Raw genomic sequence first — 27,827 nt, forward strand, 5'->3', positions numbered from 1 at the left:
GGGGGGGGGGGCGCACAGGGGAACCGCTCCCCGCCCCAGATCACCTCCATTCTGCCTCCTCCGCTGAGCACACAGCCCCCACTCTAAGTCTCCAATCGGCGCCGCAAGCCTGGGACGGGAGGAGAATTAGAGCGGCACCGGCGTGCTCAGCAGAGGAGGCGGGGCGGGCTCCCCAGGCGGGGTTAGCTTCCGCGGGGGGGCTCCCCGGGCAGGGTTAGCTGCAGAGGGGGAGTAGCTGCAGGGGGGAGGGGGGCTCCCTGGGCAGGGGGGGCAGGCTCCCCGGGTGGCGGGCGGGATTAGCTGCCGCGGGGGAGGGGCTCCTCTGGTGCGGGGGTGGGGGGCGTGGTTAGCTGCCATGGGGGGACGGGGTTAGCTGGGGGGGGTGGCGCAAGGTGGAAGTTTCGCCTAGAGCTTGAAACTTCCTTGCACTGGCCCTGATAATGTCCATTCTTCTGTGCTACCCACTCTCTGTATCTTACTTTATTTCTGTTGACTCATAATTTCGCCAGTAATCCTGTGAGTCTACCGAGGTAAATTGCCAGCAATCATGTACTGTGCTATGGGTGCCCCACCTAGTGGAGTTCGTTTTATTTCTCTAGCTGTGGAGCTGTTCTCCATCTTCTTTTTCCAAGAGCGGTATTTTGTTCTTTTCTTTTCCGACAGAGAAAATCTTGTGTCTGGAGAAAGGAAATTCGTTTCAAGTGTTTGGGGGCAGGACCTAGAGATTAAAATGCCACAGTATGTGCAAGGTGCTTCCATCAGTTCATAAACAAGTTAGGCATGATATCTGCAGTAACAAGTGGGAGAAATCCTTGGTGAAAATCAGCAAAGACCAAAGACCTACGGTTTTGTCTATGGTTCAGGAATATTTGTCTGTTGTTTTAATCTGGTCTACAGATCAGAAGTCTAAGAGTTCACTTGGCAGACAGTCCTCGCATTTCACAGCCCAGTAGAACTTTACAGGGCTGGCTACCATCTGCTTGCTGCATACATTCATTTGGAAATGAGACCCCCTCCAAGAACTTGTAGTCCTAAGGTAGAACCCAGCTGTATTTGGTAGACTGGAAACACATTTCATGGAGACTGACTCTCTCACTGGCAATTACTGTACATTCACTGCTAGACTGGGAGAGCTATGATAGTGTGTCTATGACTAAAGCTTGTGGAAGTACAATGATCTAACTAAATTAGGTCTGACCAGCACTTTCCTCCTAAATTCATAGTTTGTCATACTGCACTGACTAGTATTACAGTTTGATGCTAATAATCTAGTCTGCTGTTTGCATCATGATTGTACCTCACTTTGAAGAAGAAAAAGATTCCAGAGAAATAGGCAGTATATTACATAAGAGTATCTCTGGTGCCAGATAAAGTTGAATGTATTAAAGGTACACAAGATGTGCATTGCAGCCTCCTTTCGCTACACTTTCAGTAAATTAGATTTTGTGCACCGCTTTTGTAGATGTGTGTTTCTAGTGGTGCAATTTGATGTAACCTGCTTCGAAATAGGCTTAAATCAAAGCACACTAGAGAACTTATGGTGTGTGGCAGCAGGGCCACATGGACACTTAGTGCATTGCAGTCTAATACAAAGTAAATTTACACACCCGGCTTGTGGCGCACACTAGCTGTTCGTCTAGAAAAGCCATGAGGCTTTTATGGTATTTGAAGTTTTAAGTAATTGACATTAACTAGATGGCACTCAGACCTCAAGATTTGATGTTTTGGGATATGGCAGGGTAGTAAAACATTTTGATGGGACTAATACAGATGCTTTCAGGATCAACCAACTTTACTAAGAACTGGTCCTGGGCCATTGTTTAAAAAGATGTTTTAATTCCCAAATCCCAGCACCACTGCCCACCTGAATCTAGCAGCCACCTCCCTAAACACTATCACCCACCTGTCCCCTAAGATTACCCAGTAAGACCATTCACCAGCATTCAGAGCCAGCAATCTGGTGCATGTCCCTCAGCACTTGGGAGAGTTTAGTAAGGAGGTTGCTTGCCTTAGGGTACGTCTATACTTACCTCCGGGTTCGGCGGTAAGCAATTGATATTCTGGGATCGATTTATCGCGTCTTGTCTAGACGCGCTAAATCGATCCCGGAAGTGCTCGCCGTCGACACCGGTACTCCTGCTCCGCAAGAGGAGTACGCGGAGTCGACGGGGGAGCCTGCCTGCCGCATGTGGACCCGCGGTAAGTACCTTGTAGTTCGAACTAAGATACTTCGACTTCAGCTACGTTATTCACGTAGCTGAAGTTGCGTATCTTAGTTCGAACTGGGGGGTTAGTGTGGACCAGCCCTTAGTAAAGAAGTAGGTTTGCTCTGGCTCATTCTTGTAACTCAGTTCTTGCCCTGTGATCCAGCATCCTGCCTCTTTTTATTAAAAAAGGAAATGAACTCACCTTCTCTTTCTATGTCAGACAATTAGATTAGGTTTCTCATTGCAGTGCACATGCTAGAAGTGTCCTGTAGGAGAGACACGTGTAAAGTGAGGCCTTCCTCTTCCATTTTATTGCTCACACAGGAAGAGGTGTAGCAGCCATCTGGACTGAAACAAAGAAGAGGCATGATTCACCATTGGTTTTGGTAGAATTACACCAGCATAAAACTGGAGTAATGTGCTGTTGAATCAGCCCCAAGGAATCTAGTGCAAAGTGTTTCAGACTAATGTATTTATTTATCATGAAAATATGCTAATTCTCAACCCACTGAAGACTGCCGTTGTATATCTCATGTTCCTGTGGCCTTCCATCAGCGTGTATCATATAGCAGAGTTACTATTAGGAGTCGCTCTTTCTCTCCCATTGGAGACAAGGGCACAGTTTTCTCCCTCCCTGTTAACAAATGTCCCTTTCCCTACCTCAGCTGTCACACAAGTGTAGGAAAGTAGCATTTTGAGTTGAGTTAATCCTGTGGCAGGAGCAGGCAAGGGGGTGGGAATGAAATTCAGTACCAGAGCAGCAATTTGAAATATCTGATTCACCCAGTTACCCTGAAAAATCTGTGTACAGCTCGTAAGTAAGCAGAGTTGGCTTTTTGCATTATATTAGAGTGATATTCTTGAGCGTGGTTTCTGTTGCTGTCTAATGAAAACTTTTTAAGCCATTTTTCCACCAGTTCCATCCATCTTACATACAGAGCATTCAACAGGGTATGGCATATTGAGCTGTTTTGTTATTTTCAGGTGGTCCCCTAATCACAAATTGATTTAAAACTATTTGGACTAAGCCATTTTCCAGATACCTGGGTTTCAGACTCTGGATTAATAAAATAGAATTGATGTTTCTTCTATCAAATTTAATTGTGTGCACTGTTGATCCTGGAATTTATTTTAAGTTCTTTTAAGTTTCTTTTGGAATGCCCTGTATTAATTTCTATAATATATAATATGAAAATGATGGACTAGATATGTCTCTGAATAAATTTGTTCCATTTTATTTATACATTATGTAATGTGTATGTAACTGTATATTATGTTAAATGAAAAAAATTACCTTTAGTGCAATGTTTTATAGTTGTGAGATTGACTTCAAATGTCAGAAAAATTACAGAAGTGAAAGTTATCTCAAAATTAACTTAACCAAGTGGCACATCTTATATTTTTATGCTATCGTCGGCAATCCCTCGAGGTTGAGGATGATCTCTTTCACAGGTTTTATTTTTCATGGGTCCTTTGGTGACTGAGGAGTCCGATTCTTGAGTCACAGGCTCCCTGGCAGACATTGCAGGTGGTGTTGGAAGACAGGGTAGGGCCACGATTGCTGTGTGATAGTTGTCTTTCCTTTCTTTTCTGGCGTTTTTCTGCAACCAGGCCAAGGCGATTTTCCTCAAATGTTGACGCTCCCTCTCCCTCTCTGACAAGTCTTTGCCAGTTATCCCTATTCTGGGCTGCTGTCTCCTAGTGTGTGGTGTCGATGCCACATCTCTTGATGTTTATCTTTAGTCTTTAAAATGTTACTTTTGGCTTCCGTGTTTCCTTTCTCCTTTGATGAGTTGGGCGTACAGTAGTTGTTTTGGTAAGCGTACATTAGGCATGCACACACAGTGCCCGCTCCACCTCAGCTGGTGCTGGATAATCAGAGCCTCAACACTAAAGATGTTGGCCTCTGTGAGGACACTGACATTAGTGCGATGACCCTCCCACTTTATGTTGAGGATCTTCCGAAGAAAGTGCTGGTGCTGGCGTTCCAGGTTTTTCAGGTGTTTTCTGTAGGTCACCCAAGTCTCACAGCCATAGAGGAGAGTTGGGATTACCACCGCTGTATAAACTAAAAGTCTAGTATGTGTTCTGATGTTGTGATTGTTGAACACCGAGTGAGACAGTCTGCCAAAGGCAAGGCTGGCACAATGAATTCTGTGCTGAATCTCGACGTCTGTTCTACCCTCTGTGAGAGATGGCTGCCAAGATAGGCAAAGTATTCTGCATTTTCCAGTTCTTCTTTGTCAATATAGATCTTCCTTGCTGGGTCTGATGATTGACCAGGGACTGGCTGGTGGAGAACTTTTGTTTTGCTGATGTTCAGAGTTAGCGGTAGGCTTTCGTAAGCTTCAGAGAAGCAATTAAGGGCTGTTTGTAGATCCTTCTTTGAGTGTGCCACTACAGCACAATCATCTGTGTACTGGCGTTCTGTTGTTGTTGCTGATATTACTTTAGTTCTGGCATGGAGACGAGAAAGGTTGAAGAGGTTGCCGTCAGTCCGATATTGGATGCCATTGTCCTGTGGTAGATGGTCTTGGGTTAATGTTTTTACAGTTGCTTAGAAAATGGAGAAAAGGGTGGGTGCCAGCACACAGCCTTGTTTTACGCCAGTTTGGATGACAAAGGGCTCAGGGTAGAGCCACCTCACAGGGTGGAGGCAGTCATCTGGTCATGGAGGAGTTTTACAATGGTGATACATTTGCTTGGGCAGCCAAATTTTGACATGATTTTCCACGGAGCCTCATGGTTGACAGAGTCTAAGGCTTTGGTCAGATTGATAAAAGCCACATACAGCTCCTAGTGTTGTTCTTGACATTCTTCCTGGATCTGCCTGGCTGGAAAATCATGTCAGTTGTGCCTTGTGATGGTCTGAAACCACACTGGGACTCTGGAAATACTACTACTGCAAGAGGGAGCAGGCGATTCAGTAAGATTCTAGCAAGAATCTTCCCAGAGATGGAGAGGAGGGCAATGAGTTGATAGTTGCCACAGTTGGCCCTGTCTCCCTTTTGAAAATGTTGACAACGTTAGCATTATGTAAGTCAGCAGGGATTTCTTCTGTGCGCTAGATTTTGAGGAGCAGCAAGTGAAGCTAGTGTTTCTCCCCCCACTCTCAGTACTTCAGCTGGTATGCCATCAGGACCTGGTGCTTTGTTTAATTGCTTTGCAGACCTCCTCAGGTGTTGGTGGGTTGGCAAGAGTTTTCCAGATTGGGTGCTGAGGGATGGAGTCAGTGGTGTCGTCCGTCACAATCGATTCTCAATTTAGAAGCTTTTGGTAGTGTTCCTTCCAGCGCTCTTTGATGGATTCGTTATCTTTAAGAAGGGGACTACCATCTTCGGATCTCAGGGATGTGAGGCCACATGAGCTTTGTCCGTACAGAGTCTTTGTCTCACAAAAAAGCTCCGCTTATCATGTCTGTCAGCGAATGTTTGGATTTCTTTTGTTTTGTCCTCCCATCATTTGTTTTTGATTTCTTGGATTCTCCTTTGAACTTCAGCTTTGAGCTGATGGAAAGAGCTCTGCTTCTGACTGGATAGTGGTTGGTTTTGCCAGTCACAGAAAATTTTTCTCTTCTGGTCCAAAATGGCTGTAATCTCAATGTTGTTGTTGTCAAACCAGTCCTGATGGCAGCAGGTAGCAAGGCCAATGCATTCCTCGCAGACCTCATGGATGGTCTGTTTTAGGGCTTCCCCGTCTTCTTTGACACTTGTGTTGTCATTTCCAGGTGGCGAGTTTTTCACTGAGGAACGTTTGGAAGTTCTCTTGGTGCACTGAGGATTGAAGTCTTTGGATGTTGTATTGCCATCTATGTGATTTGGATTGCTTTCTATGTTTCGGTGCAATCCTGATGGACATGACTGACCTCACCAGGCAGTGGTCAGTTCAGCAGTCATCGGCTTCTCTCATGATATGGGTGATTTGGACATCTCTTAGATCCTGTGTTCTTATAATGACGTAGTCTAGGAGGTGCCATTATTTTGAGTGGGGATGTTGCCAAGTTGTTTTGTACTTGTTGCTTTGTCTGAAGATTGTATTTGTGATCACAAGGTCGTGCTCTGCACATTTGCTGAGTAGAAGGATGCCATTGGAATTGGTCTTGCCCACTCCTTCCTTCCCAATAGTGCTATTCCATACATTAGAATCTCGGCCAACTCTTGCCTTAAACTCCCCTAAAAGGATTATCTTATCCATTTTTGGAATGAATGACAAAATTTTATCAAGGTCAGTGTATAAGGATTCTTTCTGTTCTTCAGCATCAAGAGTTGGTGCATATGCACTGATGATAGTGGCAAATGCCTTATTGACCAGTTGGATGCAGAGGGTCATAAGGTGCTCATTGATGTCAACGGGGAGCTCAGTCAGGTGGTTGACTAGAAGATATTTTATTGCAAACCCAACACCGTGTATTCGCCTGTTGCTTGCTGGTTTTCTTTTCCAGAAGAAAATGTAACCATCGCCCTCTTCCCTCAAGTGGCCTTCATCTGCACGTCTTGTTTCGCTGAGAGCAGCGATGTCGATGTTGTACCTCGAGAGTTCTCGGGCAGCAATTGCTTGTTCTGCGTTTGGGTCTTTCATCTTTTGATTCGTCTAAGTAGGATATGGACATTCCAAGTTGTAAGAAACATTTTTGTTTTTCCACCACATTGGGAGTGATCCCTCTGGACGCAGTTATCCAGTCAGGTATGGTGGGATAGCCCATGTTTGGGGTACCTTTTCTAGCCCCTTCTCCGTATGAGGTGAGCAGAGGGGTTCCTGAAAAGGCCTGCTCAGTCATGACCGCTGCTGCTGAAAATGCTCCCCTACCCAGTCCAGGGGCACATGATGACCATCTTGAGATCACTGCCTGCATGTAGGTCTCTGACTAGGGACTCCTGGTGATCACTTCACCTATTCCCGTCACCACTCGCCCATCGCCTCAGGATTTTTATGGGGAGGGGGCGGGAAAAAGTTCTTCCTGTGAAAGAAGCCTGCATGTGAATAGTTTAATGTGGGGGAGCTGATGTGCGCCAGCAACCACACACATCTTGGTGGAAGAGGCATCTGTGTTCAGTGGCAAGGACGTCCAAGACAACCGGGGGTTTCTACTCCATTGCAGCCTTTGTCCGCCTTTGCAGCCATTGAGAGGTGATCCTGCTTCATCAACCTATTCTGCCATTGAGGTCTTATGCTGAGTTGTGTTGTGCTGGGTTGTACTTTGGTACATCGCCTTCGACCTTACCACCATGGGTGACCCTACCAGGAGTACAGGAGTCCAGACGGCATCGCTCTTAGGGTCTTAAGCAAGCTTCTCCACCATGTCAAAGTGGCAGCCCAAGGAGAAGTTTTATGCTATACATTAATAACAAAGGATACCGTTTTCCTAATTCTAATTATATTATCAGAAACTTGGATGGTATAGACAAGAATATATATATAACAAGAATGTTGCCTAAGCTGCCTGCAGTTTCCATCTTCAGCCATTAGAACTGACCCTGCTGCTTGTGCTGCATGTGGAAGTCATGGCTGCTGCCTGCGGTACCAAGACATCCCTGTGAGGTCTGGAAGGGGCAGGGCCTATACCTGGTATAGACCAATAGGAAATGACCACGCTTGCAGAACAAGGAGATAGTAAGGGAGGAATTGTGATTCAGAGATACCTCTCTCAATCACAGTGCCTCTTGAGACTACTAGAGTAGTGCAGTTTATGCACTACCCCTTGCTCAGGGCTTGCCTACAGTCACAGTCTAGCCCTTGGTTAACAGGCCATTTACATTCCTGGCTGTAGACCTATTCATCTTGAAGTAAAACTTCTAAATTCCTTGAACCAACTGCCTAGCTTCACACTGGCATACAGTATGTATGTGTTTAAGTGTGGAGCTGTAGATTTAATGACATTTCTCTACTGGGCATGCTCAGTACTGGAGCTGACCAGATTATTTACAGTAAATAATATATGTGGTGATATTTTGCCTTTTTCTCTTTTGAAATCCTTTCAATTGAATTCAGTTCAGGTTTGCAATGAAAATTCTCAAATTTATTCATTACTCCTAATTCTTTCTGAACTGCCCCACTGAATAATCTTGGTCTACAGATTATTCAAATATTTAACATACAATATCACAATAGAAGATACAGTTTGCGAATCACACTGTAACTTATGCTATTTACAAAACTAATAAACGTCATGGATTTTGAAGTGTATATTCAATCATATTAGTAAAATTCAATTTGTGCTGTATTTAATTAGTTACATAGGTCACCTATTCTGGTACAGAAGGAATGCCAGGTAATTTATATAGTTAATTTACCTGGGGTAAATTGTGAATTTTTCTATTTGAATCTATAATTTAAATATTCACAGAAAGTAAAGATGAAGGATTGCAGAAAATATCAAATCAGAATTCACTTTCTACCTCAAATGGGTATTTGCAGATGCTTTTCCCCCCACTACTTACTCGTCTCCATTCTGTATGCAAGTTTCAATTCAGGTTTTTAAATCAAAGCCACTTTTTCTAAATAAGCAAAAAGCACTAGTTTCAAACTTCAGCTGAACAGAGAAAAGTATGGACTCAAAAATGACTGCAGAGATTTTGTTCAAATTTTCCAGAAGAATTCATCTGCAGGTAGAGACCAAGGATGGAAAATTTCAGGCCCAAATGTGAATTTTTCAGAAAGTATGTGAAAATGTGAGATTATAATTGAAGCTGTTTTGCAACCTAAAATATAGTGGGCTCTAGCAGGGACCTGCTGTAGTCACATTGTATGTCCACCAGCATGTGTATCATCTACATTACATGATATGCTAATAACTACTCTATATTCAAGAATATATATAGTGGTATTTTGGCATGCTTGTATATCTGTCACTGGAATATACATTACTTTGTAAACCCAGAAACCAAAGAGAAAATGTTTAATTAAAACAAGTTAATACGATACATTGAAGGATAGCATGCTAATAAGCAGTGCGATAGAATGCAGTGATCATTCGTTTTTACTTTTTTTTTGGTTTTGTTTAAGTAGTAGTAACACTCACTAGAACTCTCTTCTTAACAGGTGGTTTGTTTTGGATGCAGAAACAAGAGACCTGGTTTCAATACACACTGATGGTAATGAACAGCTTTCAGTGATGCGCTACTCAGTAGGTAGGCAAATTTCCTGTGTATTCTGGGCACTTCATTGTAATTGCATGTTTTAATTCCAATAAAATAGGTGTTTTTCCTGCACTTCTCTGGAGCTGTTAAGTTATTAACGTGTTACACTCATCAAATTACCCTCCAATAATAAGGAGCTGCAGAGCTTTTAAAAAAATTGCTTAAGATCATTAACAAAATATGTGTAAATTAACAATTACAGCTTCATTTGCATTTTGCCTGCACTGGAATTCACAGTTTTATATTTGCTGTTCTATCTCTGCAAACATCACTGTTGCCTAACACGGCACCCATTGTATAGGTGGTTGTGATGTGATGTCATCATTTCTTTCAGGGGAATTCAGTAACTCTAAACTGAATGTAAAGGTAAGGTAAATGAAGCAAGGAAAGCTTGATTTTAAGATGTATTTGTAACTTTTTAAGTGTGCCCGAATATTCTTTGAATGTTTTAAGATCTTAAACAGTTTTTATTGTAATTATTATTCACTTAAGTTTTAAAATGTATTAATACAAAAACAATACAGTTAAATTCAGGTGTCTCTCAAACTAAAGGCCATTTGCTATTAATTATTTGTGTAAGATTATGTGGAAAGGTATCCTCTTACTGAATAAAACCCAAGGTCATCATAGGAGAGTCTGACAAACAGGCAGTAGTTGAATCCTCTCTTCTGACTGGATGGAAGAGAAGTCTGACAAGCCTGTTTCATGTTTGCTGTTGTATAACGTGCCAGGTAAATTGGGCAAAACTTACCTCTACTGCTGCCCTATTTACCAACAACAGCATTTCATTTCAGAGCACTCACATTCATTGGTGCTACAGAGGAGTTTGATCATGTTCCCAGGCAGTGAAATGGTTAATAGTACCATGGACCTTTATTGTTATTAGAAAACAGCTTGTAATGTTTAAATACTGTGCTAAGGTGACTTTGTTGAAGATGTTGTGAAGTTAGCCTCTGATTAGCATTGATTCATGTGTAATAACTTTACATTTTTAAAAAAATAAACTGTTCTTTGGAGATAATCTCCAGTGACTCACAAAACTCAGAACTTTAGGGGCTGCACGTTGTCAGCCGTTATCAGAAGTCCAGTGCAAACCTGAGGATTCATTAGCTAGCCTAGTTCCCTGTCCAATGGTAGCCCTGTTTATCCAAGACATAGTGGGAAGCAAACTCACTTACCCCATAATCACAACCACCATGAAAATAGGGGGGGAAATAGGAGACCAATTGGAAAGCAGTATAGTATATTTTATATTTAATGGAGATATTCTATCTCCTAGAACTGGAAGGGACCTTGAAAGGTCATTGAGTCCAGCCCCCTGCCTTCATTAGCAGGACCAAGTACTGATTTTGCCCCAGATCCCTAAGTGGCCCCCTCAAGGATTGAACTCACAACCCTGGGTTTAGCAGGCCAATGCTCAAACCTCTGAGCTATCCCTCCCCGGTAAGTCTAACATCTGTACCAGGCAAATTAGTCGAAACAATAGTTAAGAATAAAATTGTCCAACACATAGAAAAACATAAACTGTTGAGCAATAGTCAACATGGTTTCTGTAAAGGGAAATCGTGTTTTACTAATCTATTAGAATTCTTTGAAGGGGTCAACAAACATGTGGACAAGGGGGATCCAGTGGGCATAGTGTACTTAGATTTCCAGAAAGCCTTTGACAAGGTCCCTCACCAAAGGCTCTTATGTAAATTAAGCTGCCATGGGATAAAAGGGAAGGTCCTTTCATGGATTGAGAACTGGTTAAAAGACAGGGAACAAAGAGTAGGAATTAATGGTAACTTCTCAGAATGGAGAGGGGTAACTAGTGGTGATCCCCAAGGGTCAGTCCTCGGACCGATCCTATTCAACTTATTCATAAGTGATCTGGAGAAAGGGGTAAACAGTGAGGTGGCAAAGTTTGCAGATGATACTAAACTGCTAAAGATAGTTAAGACCAAAGCAGACTGTGAAGAACTTCAAAAAGATCTCACAAAACTAAGTGATTGGGCAACAAAATGGCAAATGAAATTTAATGTGGATAAATGTAAAGTAATGCACATTGGAAAAAATAACCCCAACTATACATACAATATGATGGGGGCTAATTTAGCTACAACAAGTCAGGAAAAAGATCTTGGAGTCATCCTGGATAGTTCTCTGAAAATGTCCATGCAGTGTGCAGAGGCGGTCAAAAAAGCAAACAGGATGTTAGGAATCATTAAAAAGGGGATAGAGAATAAGACTGAGAATATATTATTGCCCTTATATAAATCGATGGTATGCCCTCATCTCGAATACTGTGTACAGATGTGGTCTCCTCATCTCAGAAAAGATATACTGGCACTAGAAAAGGTTCAGAAAAGGGCAACTAAAATGATTAAGGGTTTGGAATGGGTCCCATATGAGGAGAGATTAAAGAGGCTAGGACTCTTCAGCTTGGAAAAGAGGAGACTAAGGTGGGGTATGATAGAGGTATATAAAATCATGAGTGATGTGGATAAGGAAAAGTTATTTACTTATTCCCATAATACAAGAACTAGGGGTCATCAAATGAAATTAATAGGCAGCAGGTTTAAAACAAATAAAAGGAAGTTCTTCTTCACGCAGCGCACAGTCAACTTGTGGAACTCCTTACCTGAGGAGGTTGTGAAGGCTAGGACTATATCAGAGTTTAAAAGAGAACTGGATAAATTCATGGTGGTGAAGTCCATTAATGGCTATTAGCCAGGATGGGTAAGGAATGGTGTCCCTAGCCTCTGTCTGTCAGAGGGTGGAGATGGATGGCAGGAGAGAGATCACTTGATCATTGCCTGTTAGGTTCACTCCCTCTGGGGCACCTGGCATTGGCCACTGTCAGTAGACAGGATACTGGGCTAGATGGACCTTTGGTCTGACCCGGTACGGCCTTTCTTATGTTCTTATGTTATAGTTAGTTACATGCCCTTGGGTTCTAGCTCATTCACAATTGTATGATTGATGATAATGCATTGGTATTAAATCTGAACTCATTCCAGTTCAGAAAACAGTATGTTAACATTATTATCTTTTAAACTTCAATTGTAGATGGCATGTTACTTGCAGTAGGATCCCATGACAACTTCATTTACCTCTACATAGTGACAGAAAATGGAAGGAAGTATAGCAGATATGGAAAGTGCACTGTAAGTTCTTATACAGCTGTGTATAATGCTAGACTCTACCTTTTGGTAGCAATGTTTAACTTGTTTAGTGTTGGATCCATCTCTATAGATTAACAATAGTGATTATATCCTTTTTATTTTTGACAGTCAGTATCTTTCACTGGTTTTAAATGTAAATATGATTTGTAGCAAGAAATTATTAACAGAACGAGGTGAAGCCCATTGCCTATAGTGTCAGTTGCTTTTTAGACATGACTCATTATTTTTTCTTTCAACTCAGAAGCTATCCATCTGATGCAAAAGCTATCTTGTGTTTATACAAAGAATGTCCTTCTTGGAGGTGTTGGAAGTTCAGCATTTGTTTCTTTTCTACTGATATAGTATCCCTGCCCTTTTATAAATCTCCTTGGCATGTCTTTGAGCAACATTATTAGATAATGTAGTTAATGAGCTGCATTATTTCATAAAAATGCTATCAGTCTGATGATAAAGACCAGCTTTCATGCATACAATAACAGTGCACTGATAATATATAACTGTACATAAAACAGTATCTGTCTAGGATCAGGAGAATCAATTTGGAGATCTCTAACTATTATTCCTATTATAACATTTTAAAATAGGGAACTATTACTATCTAGGGATGAAATTCTAACCTGGTGTAAACAAGTGTAATTCCAGTGAACTTCATGGCATTGTATCTCTCTAAACCTAGTCTGAATTTGTCCCTCAGTGCTGAATAGTCATCTACCATTTACAGACCCACAGAGTACAAAAGCGAAATATTATGAGTAAAAGACTGATCCTTAAATTTGGTATATCCTAATTCTTCTTCGAGTAGATGCAGCCGTGTATTCTGCTTCCTTCCTGCATAGGCGTGTGCACGCCTAGTGCACCGGAACCAGAGTACTTTGCCTAACAGTACCCATAGAGGCAGCGCTCGTGCCCTGTGACCATAGACCGTCCCTTGGCCATATAAGGGTGGTGCCACCCCAATTCCCTGAGTTCCTTTTCACCTCCCATGGCTGGAATAGATGATCTGTGTGGTGTTTCTCACCTCATGCTTTGAGCCTCAGTTCCTGAGAGAATTGTCTTGTATATAGTAGTTAGTAATACCTTAGGTTAAGTTTAGAGTTAGTTTAGTATTAATTAGAGCAGTTGGCTGCCCTGTGTGGTGCCCTCACCAGGGTTCAAACCTTGTCTGTCGTGTGTGGAGGGGCCATCCCAATAGTGATCCCCACATGAGGTGCTTGTTGTGCCTGGGTGAGGGACATACTAAAGAGCAGTGTTCCATCTGCATTATTCGCTAAGAGGAGTCAGGTGGCAAGAGACTGGCGACTGAAGCAGCACCTAGTGGAGCAGGCCATGAGGCCCACTTCAACCCCAAGGCCCTTGTCTGATCAGCGGTTGCCTTCAGCTCTGGCAAATGATGCCACTCCATGCTTGGGCTCTGCCATTTCCCTCAAGAGGAAGAGGGGTCATTCCCCCTTCCCTGGGAAGGGGTCCCACACAATGAATCAGGACAATTCCAGGACTTGGGGAGACTTATCCTCGTCTCCTAAGAGGAGTGCTGCCTGGCACCGTGCTCCCTCTGACATGCAGGATGGAGCAGGTCCTTCTACTGCTCTCTGAGATCAGCCAGAGCCCATACGGTCGGCTCCAGTTCCAGCCATGGGGTGTCCATTGAGTCCAGGATTGATGAAATTGCCACTAGTGCCAACTGTCTTCGCACCAGTGGCATACCAGGCAGCATGAGACCTATTTTGCCTCTCAGACCCGGACTCTCCACTGGTACAAGAGTTTGCTGCTGCCATGGCTTCTGCCACCTCATCCTCCATTGTACCTTTGGTACCTTCTGGCCCTGTGACAGAACTACTGGGCTTTTTGATATGGGTGTTAGCCTGGGGACTTCATCCAAAGCTGGCTTGTTTCCAGGACATCCTGGAGTATTTGTTACATCTTCAGTCTCCTGGTCTTTTTTCTTAGTTCACTGAGAGTCCACCTGATGGTGATTTAGGCATTTTATCTGCTCATCTATGGGAAGTTGGTGGCAGTAACGTTCTTGAAAGGAGTCACTTGTCTCCACCGGCTGGTAAAAGAGCCTTTGTGGGACCATAATACTGTCTTTGACACAAGACAGAAAGGTGTTGCTATAACATCTGCAAGGAGAGTGAGGGAGTTGCAGCTTTTATGGTGAAGCCCCATTACACACAATTTGCTAAAGACAAAGTACCCCTGTGGCCAACCCCAAGTTTTTATCTTAAGTGGTTTCCCAGTAACACCTGAACCAAGCTGTGTATTTACCAGTGTTCTTCCCTAAGCAGCATTCAACACCAGAGATCAATATCTTCACACACTGGATGTCAGGCGATGTTTAGCTTTTTATCTAGCTAGGACCTAATCATTCCATTACTCATCTTGTTTGTTTGTCTCATATGCAGACTGAATGAAGGATCAAGCAGTCTCTTCTGAATCTATGTCCAGGTGGATAACTTCCTGTATCATAGCAGCATATGAATTAGCCCAGGCTACACCCCCCTCAAAGGGTGTGAGCTCATCCCAAAAGAGCCCAGGCAATGCTGATGGCATTCCTAGGTGGCTTTTCTATATTAGACATTTGCAGGGCTGCCACATGGTCCTCTGTGCATACTTTTACAAACCACTGTGCCACTCCTGCTGCATCCAGATCAGATGCAAACTTTGGGAATGCAATCCTGAAGTCCTTGTTTAAATAAATTCCAAGCCCCACCTCCTACGAATACCGCTCATGAATCACCTAAGTAGAACACACAACTGCATCTACTCAAAGAAAAAAAAGTGGTTACCTGCCTGTAACTGTTGTCCTTTGAGATGTGATGCAGATGTGTATTCCACGACCCACCCGCCGTCTGACATTTGATGCAAAGGAAAAGAGGGGGGTCAGAGTGATGCTGCCCTTATATGGCCAGGGGAGGGGCTAAGGCGGCAGGGTGTGAACATCACCACTACAGGTACTGCTAGTCAAAGTTCCAGCTCCGGTGGTGCACACACCTTAGTAGTAACTATAAGTAGTATACACATCTGCATCACATCAAAAGAACAGTTACAAATAGGTCACAGAGGTTTTTTTCTGAGTTTCTTGGACCCTTTAACGTGGCTGAGACTGAAACTGCTCTTGATGAGAAGCAGCAATTTCAAAACATAGCGTAGGTTTATTTTACTCAAGTCTGAATTTAAGGCTATGGTAATAGAATGCTGTCTTTTCTGTGTGAGTGTGTATGTGTACGTACAGTAATAGGGACTTGATCCCTGATTGGGGCTTTTAGGTGATACCACAACAAAAATCATAAATAAAACCTTTTTAAATGTTTAAAGTTAAAATAACAAGGATACAGTCCGTATTTTAGACATATTTGCAACATTTTATGTATTTTAATAAGTTGTATATTTTGTTTTACAAGTATAAGAAAGCTTCTCAAACTGCTACATCAATTTGAAATATTTGTTTCAGTTTTGGGGGATGGGAAAAAATTATCCCTGGGATAAGACTATATGCCTAACTCATGCCCAAAATAAATGTGCCAGGTAGAGTTTGTTATTGAAATATAATATTTTTAGTAGAAAAACTGAGCAAATCTTAATGGGTATTATGCATGCCCTTCAGTAATAGACACTGCATCTTTCCTGAGATGTGTTGTTATTAACTAGGGATGTTCAGCGGAGATAGGTTATGTATTTCTAATCATCTGGACTATAGGAAGCACAAGAAGCCTAAGGACTTGTTACATAGTCAGTGAGTGGTATATCCCAGACTATAAAAGAACGTCCTCCCAGTTCTCTGCTCTAATCAGCAGACAACACTGTATTAGCCACAAGTTTCAGCTATTGAAGCAAATGTATATACAGTATCTGTTGGCCCCTTGTGAAGAAATTTTAAATTGGGGGAGGAGGAGAGAGAGATTGTCTGCTATTAATATATTTTTCTTTGAAAAAAGACTGAGACTCTTTAATGTTATAATCTCATTGAATTTCACTTTCTTTTGAATAAGTACAAGATCCTAACACACAAAGTTTAATACTTTGTTACGGAAGACAGAAGTCAGTCAAAGATGTTGATGTATGGTCACTGTTGTATTTACAATTCAGCATCCATTATGGCTCTGTTATCTTCCAAATTGCCCAAGGGCGTGGGTGTGTGGGTGTGTACACATACATGTACAGAGAGAGAGAAGATCTCTTAACAAAATCTTTTCTAGTTCACCTTTTGACTTAGGCAATATTATCCAGTCATTTATCCACTAGATATTCAGGTCTGCTTGAGAAAGAGAGAAGTCTTGCTACTAGATAGTTGTTGCCAGGGCCGGCTCCAGGCACCAGCCAACCAAGCACGTGCTTGGGGCGGCACCTGAGAAGGGGCGGCCAATGTTGGGGTGGCGGGGGGCGCTCGCGGTGGGTTTTTTTTGTTGTTGTTGTTGTGTTTTTTTTTCGGCGGGGCGGCGCTCAAGGGTTTTTTCTTTTGTTTTTTCCGGCCGGGCATCGTGGGGGGTGTTTCGGCAGCGCATTAAGAACCTCGGATTTCTTTCAGCTATGCTATTTCCATGGACAGTCATGTTTTGCATGTTGTTTGACTGTTTCAGCTGCATAACTTCTGCAGCCTGCGCCCTTATTTATTTCACAGTCATTTTGCAACAGCAGCACATGATCTTGTAATTACAAAAGCTCAGTTCCCTCTTAGCAGGGCTTCTATGCCTCTTTCGGCTTGTGCAGAATGCAGCAGCACATTAACTCACTGGACTGAGCAACCAGCCTATGATCATATTACATGCATCCTGTATTCCTCTACACTGGCTGCCAGCAAAGTGGTGGATTGATATTAAGCTGGTATTTAACAAGGAGGTATCTGGTTATGTTCAAGACTTGGAGCCCCTTCCTGGGTAGTATATGTCCTCTGGCACCAACTTTGGGGGGGGGAGGGGACAGGGGGAGGGAGTACTACTGTTATACCATAGCCTGGCAGGTGATCCCCAGGTTATACAAGTAATTCCTTCTGGCAATCAACCACCATTCATTTCTTCCAGCTGGTAAACATTGTTTAAATCCACCCAGAAGTGTTTTTATATTTGAACTAGGGCTGTCAATTAATCGCAGTTAACTCACGCGATTAACTCAAAAAAATTAATCATGATTAATCGCACTTATAACAATAGAATACCAACTGAAATTTCTTTAATATTATTGGATTTTTTTCTACATTTTCAATATTGATTTCATTTACAACACAGAATGTAAAGTGCACAGTTCTCACTTTATATTATTATTTTTGATTACAAATATATGCACTGTAAAAATGATAAACAAAAGAAATAGTATTTTTCAATTCACCTCTTACAAGTACTGTAGTGCAATCTCTTTATTGTGAAAATGTAACTTAGAAATGTAGATTTTTTTTGGTTACATAATTGCACTCAAAAACAAAACAATGTAAAACTTTAGAGCCTACAAGTCCACTCAGTCCTACTTCTTATTCTTCCAATCGCTAAGACAAAGAAGTTTGTTTACATTGATGGGAGATACTGCTGCCGGCTTCTTATTTACAATGTCACCTGAAAGTGAGAACAGGCATTCGCATGGCACTTTTGTAGCTGGCGTTGCAAGGTATTTACATGCCAGACATGCTAAACATTTTATACCCCTTCATGCTTTGGCCACCATTCCAGAGAATATACTTCCATGCTGATGATGCTCGTTAAAAAAAAATCCGTAAATTAAATTTGTGACTGTACTCCTTGACAGCCCTAATTTGAACCAGTGTCAGCCCATGTGTAATACTCCCATCCTCCAGCACTTTGTATCTTTCCAGTTGTGAGAATTTTTTCCATTATTCATGAGCGGGTAGTATCCCCTTACTGGGAGAATATACTGGTTAGAAATACTATTAGCCTTTAATAGGTAGAATTTCTGATTATCCAAAGATATCATTTCAGTTCATGCAGCTGTCTGAAGAGCTGCGATGAGCCCATCACAGGACTGGGCAGCCCCATGAAATAGAGAGGAGGCACTGTATAATTGGTATGATAGCAACAAGCTAGCAGTTTTACATTACTTTTTGTAAAACTTCCACTTTTTCCATAGCTGAGAGGCTAAAAGTTGCTGGGTGCTGAGCAAACAGATAGAGAGGTACATGTAAGCTGATAAGTAACAGTCAGCATGGATTTGTCAAGAACAAATTGTGTCAACCAACCTAATAGCTTTCTTTGACAGGGTAACAAGCCTTGTGGATGAGAGGAAGAGGTAGATGTGGTATATCTAGACTTTAGTAAGACATGACCGTCTCATAAACTAGGGAAATACAACCTAGATGGAGCTACTATAAGGTGGGTGCATAACTGGGTGGAAAACTGTTCCCAGAGAGTAGCTATGTGTGATTCACAGTCAAGCTGGAAAGGCATATCAAGTGGGGTCCCCCAGGGATCAGTTCTGGGTCCAATTTTGTTCAATAGCTTCATCAATGATTTAGATAATGGCATAGTACACTTATAGTTTGTGGATGATAACAAGCTGGGAGGGGTTGCAAGTGCTTTGGAGGATAGGATAAAAATTCAAAATGGTCCGGACAAACTGGAGAAATGGTCTGAAGTAAATAGGATGAAATTCAAAAAGGATAAATGCAGGAAGGAACAATCAGTTGCACACATACAAGATGGAAAATGACTGCCTAGGAAGGAGTACTGCAGAAAGGGATCTGGGGGTCATAGTAAATCACAAGCTAAATATGAGTCAATAGTGTATCGCTGTTGCAAAAAAAGTAAACATCATTCTGGGATGTATTAGCAGGAGTGTTGTAAGCAAGACACCAGGAGTAATCCTTCCGCTTTACTCCGTGCTAATTAGTCCTCAATTGGAGTTTTGTGTCCAGTTCTGGGTGCCTCATTTCAGGAAAGATGTGGACAAATTAGAGAAATTCCAGAGAAGAACAACCAAAATGATTAAAGTTCTATAAAACATGACCTATGAGAGAAGATTGAAAAAATTGGGTTTGTTTAGTCTGGAGGAGAAGACTGAGGGGGACACGATAACAATTTTCAAGTACATAAAAGTTTGTTAGAAGGAAGAGGGAGAAAAAATTTTCTCCTTAACCTCTAAGGATAGGACAAGAAGCAATGGGCTTAAATTGCAGCAAGGGCAGTTTAGGTTGTACATTAGGAAAAACTTCTTAACAGTCAGGGTGGTTAAGCACTGGAATAAATTGCCTAGGGAAGTTGTGGAATCTCCATCATTGGAAATTTTTAAGAACAGGTTAGACAAACACCTGTCAGGAATGGTCTAGATCAGTGCTTCTCAAATTTTGTACTGGTGACCCCTTTCACATAGCAAGCTTGTGAGTGTGACCCCCCCCCTTATAAATTAACACTTTTTTATATATTTAACACCATTATAAATGCTGGAGGCGAAGCTGGGTTTGGGTGGAGGCTGACAGCTCGCGACCCCCCATGTAATAACCTCGCGACCTGCTGAAGGGTCTAGATAATATTTAGTCCTGTCATGAGTGCAGGGGGCTGGAGTAGATGACCTGTCGAGGTCCCTTTCAGTCCTATGTAGAACCAAATCATCTCTGAATCACCCTGACAGCATCCTAATTAAGCAATATTTCTATCCATGCTATACATTGCAGCTAATATAATTCGGATCTCTGTCCATTAAAATTGGCTAGTTGATTGCTACAGAAAATCATGGGGCTGGATTATATACTCCTTATTTCTGAGAAGTCTCGTTTTACCCAGTCTTAAGCCATGTGAAGAGCACCTAGATATTATGCGGATGGGCAGCTCATAACAGGTTGTAATAATAATGTGAATGATTCTCATTAATCTTAGATGTCAAGTAGATTTCCAAATAAAATGAGGTACAGTAGGTATACTTAAAATGTTCCTTACAGATATAGAAATATAAAAAAATTTTCATGATATTCCCTATACTTAAAATGGGGAATATCTCCAGAGCTGAAAGGAATTTTTTAAGTGTGCTCAGTGTATGCTATAGCATGATTTAATTATTATTCATCATTATCTGTTACTTATTCATTCAGGGCCACAAACATCTTGATTTTTACTGTTGCTTCAAAGAAGGGTAAATTGCAGTCTGAGCCGTGGACATTGTGATCCGTGGATTATGAATTTACCACCTGAGTCCATTGAGGCAGATAAACATTAGCAATGAAAGGGGAGGCTTCTGTCCAGCCAGATATTTTCAATAGCCAGTTATAAGTGCACAGTGTGTGAAAGGAAGTGTGCCTCTCTGTGGTAGCTGCTGAAGGAAGATTTTTATTGGAATATAAAATTGTGCTGTTTAAAATATTATGACAGCATTTTATGTTTAGATTCATCCTGTCACGGTTGCTTGCTTGAAGGGATTTTCCAGCACAGATTCCCCCTTGCCAATAGCTTTGTTCACCCTCCCACCACCCCAAGGAATTTTAACAGCTGCCAAAGGTCTGGCAGGATTTAGTAAACGGCTGTCCAATTTTTTTTTTCCATGTTGGAGTTAGTTTGCAACTTTTAAGAATTTGAAAAAAGAGAGGAAAAAATCCTGTCTCATTTTGTGTTTAATTTTTTTTCAGTGTATTGTAGGTCTCATAAAATATAATGCATCCTTCTCTCAACTACGGTATAGGTCTGTCAATCAACAATAAATTAATAACCTCAAAGGCCATGACTAATCCTGAAGTACATAATATCATCAGGACTAGTCATTTTCCTAAATGCAGCAAGTCCTCTAGGGGACACTGGCAGGTCGGAGAGGAGAATGATAAATATATCTTTATGTACATGCTGTATAATTTTGCAAGAAACTCAGCAACCATCAGAGATATTTATATAAGAACTTCGATGGATGCATTGTGTGGCTGCTAAAAAGAGGGCTCACTGGGAGGGACCATTCACCAGGTCCTGAGTCACATAGGAACACACATCTGCAGAGGGAGATGGGGCAGAGGGTGACTATCCTCATGCCAGGCACTAGACTAGAGGATGAATGGAGGTGGGGAGGCCATCTTCTGGTGGATATGGAGGAGGTTCATTAAGGAAAGGAGAGGGAAGAAAAGGTGGTAGGGGGAACAAGAGTCAAGTTCCCCATTCTCTCTCCACAAGTGTAAGGTTCATTCATGAATACTGAGAACCTGCTCGCATGAATTTTGACGTTGACTTAAATAAGAACAGGATCAGGCCTAAGGGTCTTTAACACAAAGGTTATCATGAGTGTGGGTTTATCAGTTACACTGATGACCTTGTGTTCGTAGGGAAGAGTGACTTTGTGTTTTGGCACTAGTTGAATATGCACATGCTGTAGGGCAAATAGCGGGGATTAATGACGGATATATAAGGTTATGCTCATAATGCTAGCTATTGATCCATCAACCTTGCATTGTGGCCGTTTGCCAAAGTATCCTAAGTACTTAGGAGAGTCCAGGGCTGTAAACTAAATGCTGACACATATATGATTTAAATCAACTTTAACATCTGAAAAAGTAAGATAGTAGATTTGGATTTTGTCAGAAGACTGAAACAAAGTGCTCCATTACAAAGTACGTACAGCAGGGGTCTCAAACACGCGGCCCCCGGGGTTATTTTCTGTGGCCCGCGAGCCCCTCACAGCCCCCCCGCCCTTCCCCCAGTGTTTACCTAGAGCGGCTCCGGCCGGACATGCACCGGGGGCAGGGCAGGCTCCCTGCCTGCCTGCCCTGCCCCGCGCTGCTCCGGGAAGAGGCTGGCACGTGGGGAAGGGGGGGCACGTGGGGAAGGGAGGGTCTGTGTGTTGCTGTTACTTCAGGCAGCGCCCCCAGCAGCTCCAATTGGCCGGGAACGGGGAACCGCAGCCAATGAGAGCTGCTGGGGGCGGTGCATGAAGCAACAGCAACACACAGCCCCTCCGCCCCCCCTTCCCCACATTCCAGCCTCTTCCCGGAGCAGCGCGGGGGCAGGGCAGGCAGGCAGGGAGCCTGCCCTGCCCCCGGTACACGCCGGGCCAGATCCTGCCCCCCAAGCCCCTCCTGCAGCCGAACTCCCTGCCCTGAACCCCCTGCCTCACCCCGCACCCCTCCTGCATCCCAACCCACTGCCCTGAGCCCCCTGCCGCACCCTGACCCCCTGCTGTACCCCTCACCCCTCCTGCACCCCACACCCCAACTCCCTGCCCTGAGCCCCCGCCACACCCCACACCCCTCCTGCACCCCCTAGGGGCAGGGAGGGGGCAGAGTTGGGGTGGGGATTTTGGGGAAGGGGTTGGAATGGGGGCAGGGAAGGGGTGGGAAGAGGCGGGGCAGGGGCGGGGCCTCATGGAAGGGGTGGAGTGGGGGCGGGGCCGAGGGCGGCAGGGGTGAGGTGTCAGTGATGCGGCCCTCGGGCCAATGTACTAGTCCTCATGTGGCCCCCATGGTCATTTGAGTTTGACGTACAGCAATGCTGACTGATGTCACAGTTCATGTTTTACACAAGATTTGGCTAGAGCATATAATTTGGCTAGAGTTACTTTGTTTTAATGCTATGTAAAGAAAGGCTTATTTGAATACAAGATTTCATTTGTAATCTGGTTTAACTAACCTTGTTAACTAATTCTAATGAATATTTTGATATTAACTTGCTTAATTAATTCTGCCGGTATGATATGTAGATGCAGATTTCTTAGGGCCAGATTGTAACTGGCTAGAACACAGAAATTAATAGGAAGAGGAAGCACACAAGGAGGCTCCTACTCCATTACCCATCACATGACACTCACAGTTCTTGTGTTCAGGGGATTGCAGGAGCTGTCCCCTCCATACTTCTGCCAGGGGTGCATATTGCCACAACGATGTGGAGAAAAAGGTGGGGCAGTGTCCTCCACCCCCACCCCTGCCAATGGACAATCAAACTAGGGGAATATAATGCAGACACTGGTAGGATGTAGCAGCAAATGTGGTCCCAGAATTCATCATGGAATGATGCAGCTTCCCAGGGCTGTGTCCATTGGCGTGGTTAAAACCTTTAAAATTAGCCATACAGCCATTGTTCAAATAGTGCTATGGCCTGATTCCACAACCTTTCCTCACGTGAGTAGTCTTTATTTGTGCAAATAGTCCCGTTACAGTCAGTGGGAGGCAAGGTTACTTGTGTGACTAAGTGTTGTAGGATTAGGCCCTTTTGTGCAGTGTATTTGTAGCTGATTGGTGGCAAGAGCAATCGTTACTAGAAAAAGAACAATATTCACAGCAAATTAATCTGATAGCTCATCTCCCTGTGTATATTGTAACATGAATTTGTCCTGCAAGAGTTTTGCCCAGCTCAAATTGAAAACTCTTGGTTAAATTATATTTGCTAGTTCAAAGTGTTTTCTAAAGGCTATAGTATATATTTATCTTTCTGTAGTTTTCCATATGAACTTGCTGTAGATTTACAATCTAATAAAAATCATACTTGTTCAAAACTAAATACAGCAAAACCAGTATTAACTGGCAGCCCAGGGAACCAGCAATGTCAGTGGCCTCGCAGAAGTAGACTTTTACTAAAGGTCAAACAGAAGTGTACTTGAATCCTTACAGACACTTTAAATTGGTCCCTTGAGAAACAGAATTGCATGTTAAAGGTTGTATTTAAGTGGAGGTTTCAGTGTAATGTAGCCATGCACAAGAAAAACCTTGTTTTTCAGAAATCAGTTATAAAGTTATGGTTTCATTCTGCAGTTGGATTTCTTATTATGACTTGATCAGTGTAATAATATAGATGATATGGAGGGATTTAAAATCTGCAGTGCAGTAATCTGAAATTAAAGCTGTGCAGGTGTGCATTTTAAAAAGGTGTTAATTGAGTAGGATACATAGAAACATAAAGCAGGGATCAGGTGCAGGTTTCTTAGTAAAAACAGAGCGTACAAATCCTGAGCTCTGTAATCTGCAGCCTTTCAAGATATTACCTCACCCACCTTGTTTTTTTCTGCAGTCATTTAAGAATTGGTCTGTATTACATATCTGTCATGTTTCTGAGTTTCAGTGTGGATTTATAACTTACCAAGAGACTGTTCAGAGTTGTGAACTGTTTCCAAATAAAAAGCTTTTTCATTGCGACTTCTGGATTGATTTTCTACCACCTGAACAAATGTAGTATTCCCTTTCCTTCCCTCTGTGCTAGCCTGGGGCTGCCTAGAATGAGCTTATTAAGGGGAAGTTTGAGCCCTTTTAAATAGTTTACGCTGCTGTTCCGTAAAAATAAGAACTGGTAGCAGAATGTAAGATTATTGGCAAAACTGTATGAAAAGTTAACTTGCTGCAGCATGGACGGTGTAAAAATAAGTGAGCTTCCCATGAGTCTACGCTGGCTTCTTTGTGGTGTTGAATCTGCCTAATTTATAAAAGCAATGTTTATAAGACTTCAAGCTCATTTATTTGTAATCATTTAATCATCCTTAAAGGAGAAAAGTAGGAGACAGCTATTGGAATTCATTGTTGTTCATCAGAGTGTCAGTGTTCTGTATTGCTAAGGTTTGTGGGCCACGTTTCCACGAGAGCCCAGCACCCGTAGCTCCCACTATGCTGAATTTTCACAAGAGCTCATCTCCTGGCAGCTGCAGTTGAAATCAATGGGTGCTGTACATTTCTGAAAATCCAGCCGCTTACTCAGGTGCCTAAACAGGAGCTGAGCTTGTCTAAAAACCCAGTCGCAACCGTGAGTGCTGAGCACTTCTGAAAATCTGCCATTTCCCCCTACCTTTAGTAATGCAAACTCATACATTTAGTCTCGTTGCCCTATCAAAAGACAATTGACTGGTTCAAAGTAGAGCTCTGCTCTGTCATTCATAGAATATCAGGGTTGGAAGGGACCTCAGGAGGTCATCTAGTCCAACCCCCTGCTCAAAGCAGGACCAATCCCCAGACAGATTTGGCCCCCTCAAGGATTAAACTCACAACCCTGGGTTTAGCAAGACAATGCTCAAACCACTGAGCTATCCCTCCCCCCTCCATACTTGAACAACTTGTCTGCTTGGATTAATTGGTACCGTGAAGGGGCAATATTATTACCATGGAAGAATCCACCTTCCTCTGAAACTCTAATAGGTTACGGGAAAGGCACTTTGCCAGATTCATGTTTGTTTAGTCATTGGCATATGTCTCTCTGTGTAATAGGAATCTTTACAGGAATGCAAATGTTTGCAGTAGATCCTGGAAAAAGAACAACTCATTACTACTTCTGATTTTAATTATCCTATGCCTTGTTAGTTTTTCAGCCATCACCAGACAAGTTTATGTTTTAATGATGATGGAAGTTAAAAGTTTCATGTTGGCATTATTGTGTTATTCTTTAGGGACATTCCAGCTATATTACACACCTTGACTGGTCCCCGGACAACAAGTATATAATGTCAAACTCAGGAGACTATGAAATACTATACTGTAAGTATGAAATTAAATTATATGTACGGGACAGAAATTTGCCTTAGCAATCATAATACATGGAAGAATGTATGTGGTCAGGGCGGTCTGTGCAAAATGCTTTCTGACAAAGGAACTAATTTGAACTTTTGTAACCTGATATCCTGATATTATTCAGAGCTGTGTATTACCTAATGGCAATTCCAAATATAGTTTACTTCTCTACAAGGTCATAAATCAGGATAACAACTTAGAATTTACAGAACAAATGGCACTAGGTTGTGATGTTGCTCCAAAAGGTTTTGCACTTTGAAAATAGTATGTATAAGTTGTCTATTTAGTATCAACAGTGTGATCTATTGAAGTGTGTAAGATTTGAAAGAGAAAAGCTTGAACCAATACCAGTATTTATATAGCTGTATATTTAGTATTTGCATACCTTGTGCCTTTTTTAAATGTATGTGTTTATTTAACTATTAGATGTGTCTAATAGCAACTATGCAGAACCACACCTAAAGCAAGGTGAGCTGGTCAGAGCACAGACATTTTAATCTATTTTAAAAAATAGATTTCCCCCCCCTATTCTGTTTGGAGGAAGTCATCAGTTTGGAATTGATGGGCTGTGGCTCCTTTCTTTACAGGCATGAAGAACCTCTATTCGCAAATGAAAAATGACTAGCACCTTCTCAGGTCTATTCCACCCATTGCAACTCAGCTGTCAACTGTCAGCTGATAGTTCTGTATCTGAATCTGCCCAAAGTTTCTGTGACCTTAATTGTCTATGGAGTGAGGTGAAGGGCTGCAACCCATCAATGCCAAACTGCTGAACAGAAAGACATAATCATTCCCTTTCTGGTTACAAGGTGAAAGGGAATTGAGACTCCCATGGCAAATGGTTCCTCACTAACCAGAATCATGATTTTTTAAAAGTGAACTTCCTGAGTGAGTGAGTGAGTGAGTGACTACTAATTCTAACAAGTATGGGGTCTGGCAGCATGGGGGCTGAGATGTTCATTGAAACATTTTATAAAGCACTTAATGAGGGAGCCAAGAAATGGGGGGTGGGGGTTACTTCCCAATTCTGATCTTAGGCCACTGTAAATTAGAAGTAATGGAAGGTGAAATTGAAGTAGTTGGAGATACACAGGTGTAAATGAGAGGAGAGTCAGGCTCTTGGGTCCAAAATAAAGCTCAGAAGTACTTGGAATTTGGTGAAGGATCTCTCCCATGATGGAGGAATCTAGTACTGGCATTGTCATTGGCTTGCCAGAATGATTCAAAAATGGTTTAAAAAATTGCACTTAATTAGTTTCTCCAACATTCTTAGTGTCTTCAAGGAACAAAATAGGTGGATCTAATTCATATGCCATTACTGTTAATTCACTTCTTTTAAAGGGGACATTCCAAGTGGCTGTAAACTTATCAGGAATCGTTCGGATTGTAAGGATATAGATTGGACGACGTACACTTGTGTGCTAGGGTTTCAAGTGTTTGGTAAGCACCATTTAACTTGCTTTTAACTTGCTTTTACCCTTTGTTTTGTTTAACCTTTATTATGATAGATTTTATCATTGGAAATACTCGATTAATGATCATGGTACGGTTATTGGAATGTCAGTACAGAATTGCTTCAGTTACCTCATGGTAGTATTATCAGATACCCCCAACAATTCCCTTATGTCTGACACACCATCCCAGGAGACTGACCTCAATGCTGGTCATGTGATCAGTCTTAAGCAGGATGTAGCTCTCTGAAGGTAGATATTCTCCATAGATAATACATATTCATCTTCCATTTAATATTGCAGGTTTGGGATTTTTTTGTTCTACTCATTTTAGACTCTGGAGTTTGGCCCTTGAGACATAAACTGTTGTGTTTTGAGAGATGGTACTGGGGATGGGAATGGGGAGGAGAGAAATACAATAAAGATCTGAGGTGTATACTTCGTACTGTGTAGTCCATGACTCAGGAGGGTGGCTA

General features: G+C 42.3%; 1 protein-coding gene across 3 annotated transcripts in view; it reads left to right on the top strand.

Annotated features, from left to right (window-relative positions):
* The window catches only part of EML4 (EMAP like 4), a 266,824-nt gene that overhangs the window by 231,551 nt on the left and 7,446 nt on the right, over positions 1-27,827 (top strand). For all 3 annotated transcript variants that reach the window (XM_026652568.2, XM_026652569.2, XM_026652567.2), the window contains exons 19-22: positions 9,246-9,334; positions 12,395-12,492; positions 25,780-25,867; positions 27,242-27,340. In XM_026652568.2, the coding sequence (XP_026508353.1) occupies positions 9,246-9,334; positions 12,395-12,492; positions 25,780-25,867; positions 27,242-27,340 (374 nt within the window). The remainder of the gene's footprint in view (positions 1-9,245; positions 9,335-12,394; positions 12,493-25,779; positions 25,868-27,241; positions 27,341-27,827) is intronic.

The sequence above is a fragment of the Terrapene carolina genome, unplaced genomic scaffold (assembly GCF_002925995.2).
Source record: "Terrapene carolina triunguis isolate 2854851 unplaced genomic scaffold, T_m_triunguis-2.0 Scaffold120, whole genome shotgun sequence".
Lineage (NCBI taxonomy): Eukaryota > Metazoa > Chordata > Testudines > Emydidae > Terrapene > Terrapene triunguis.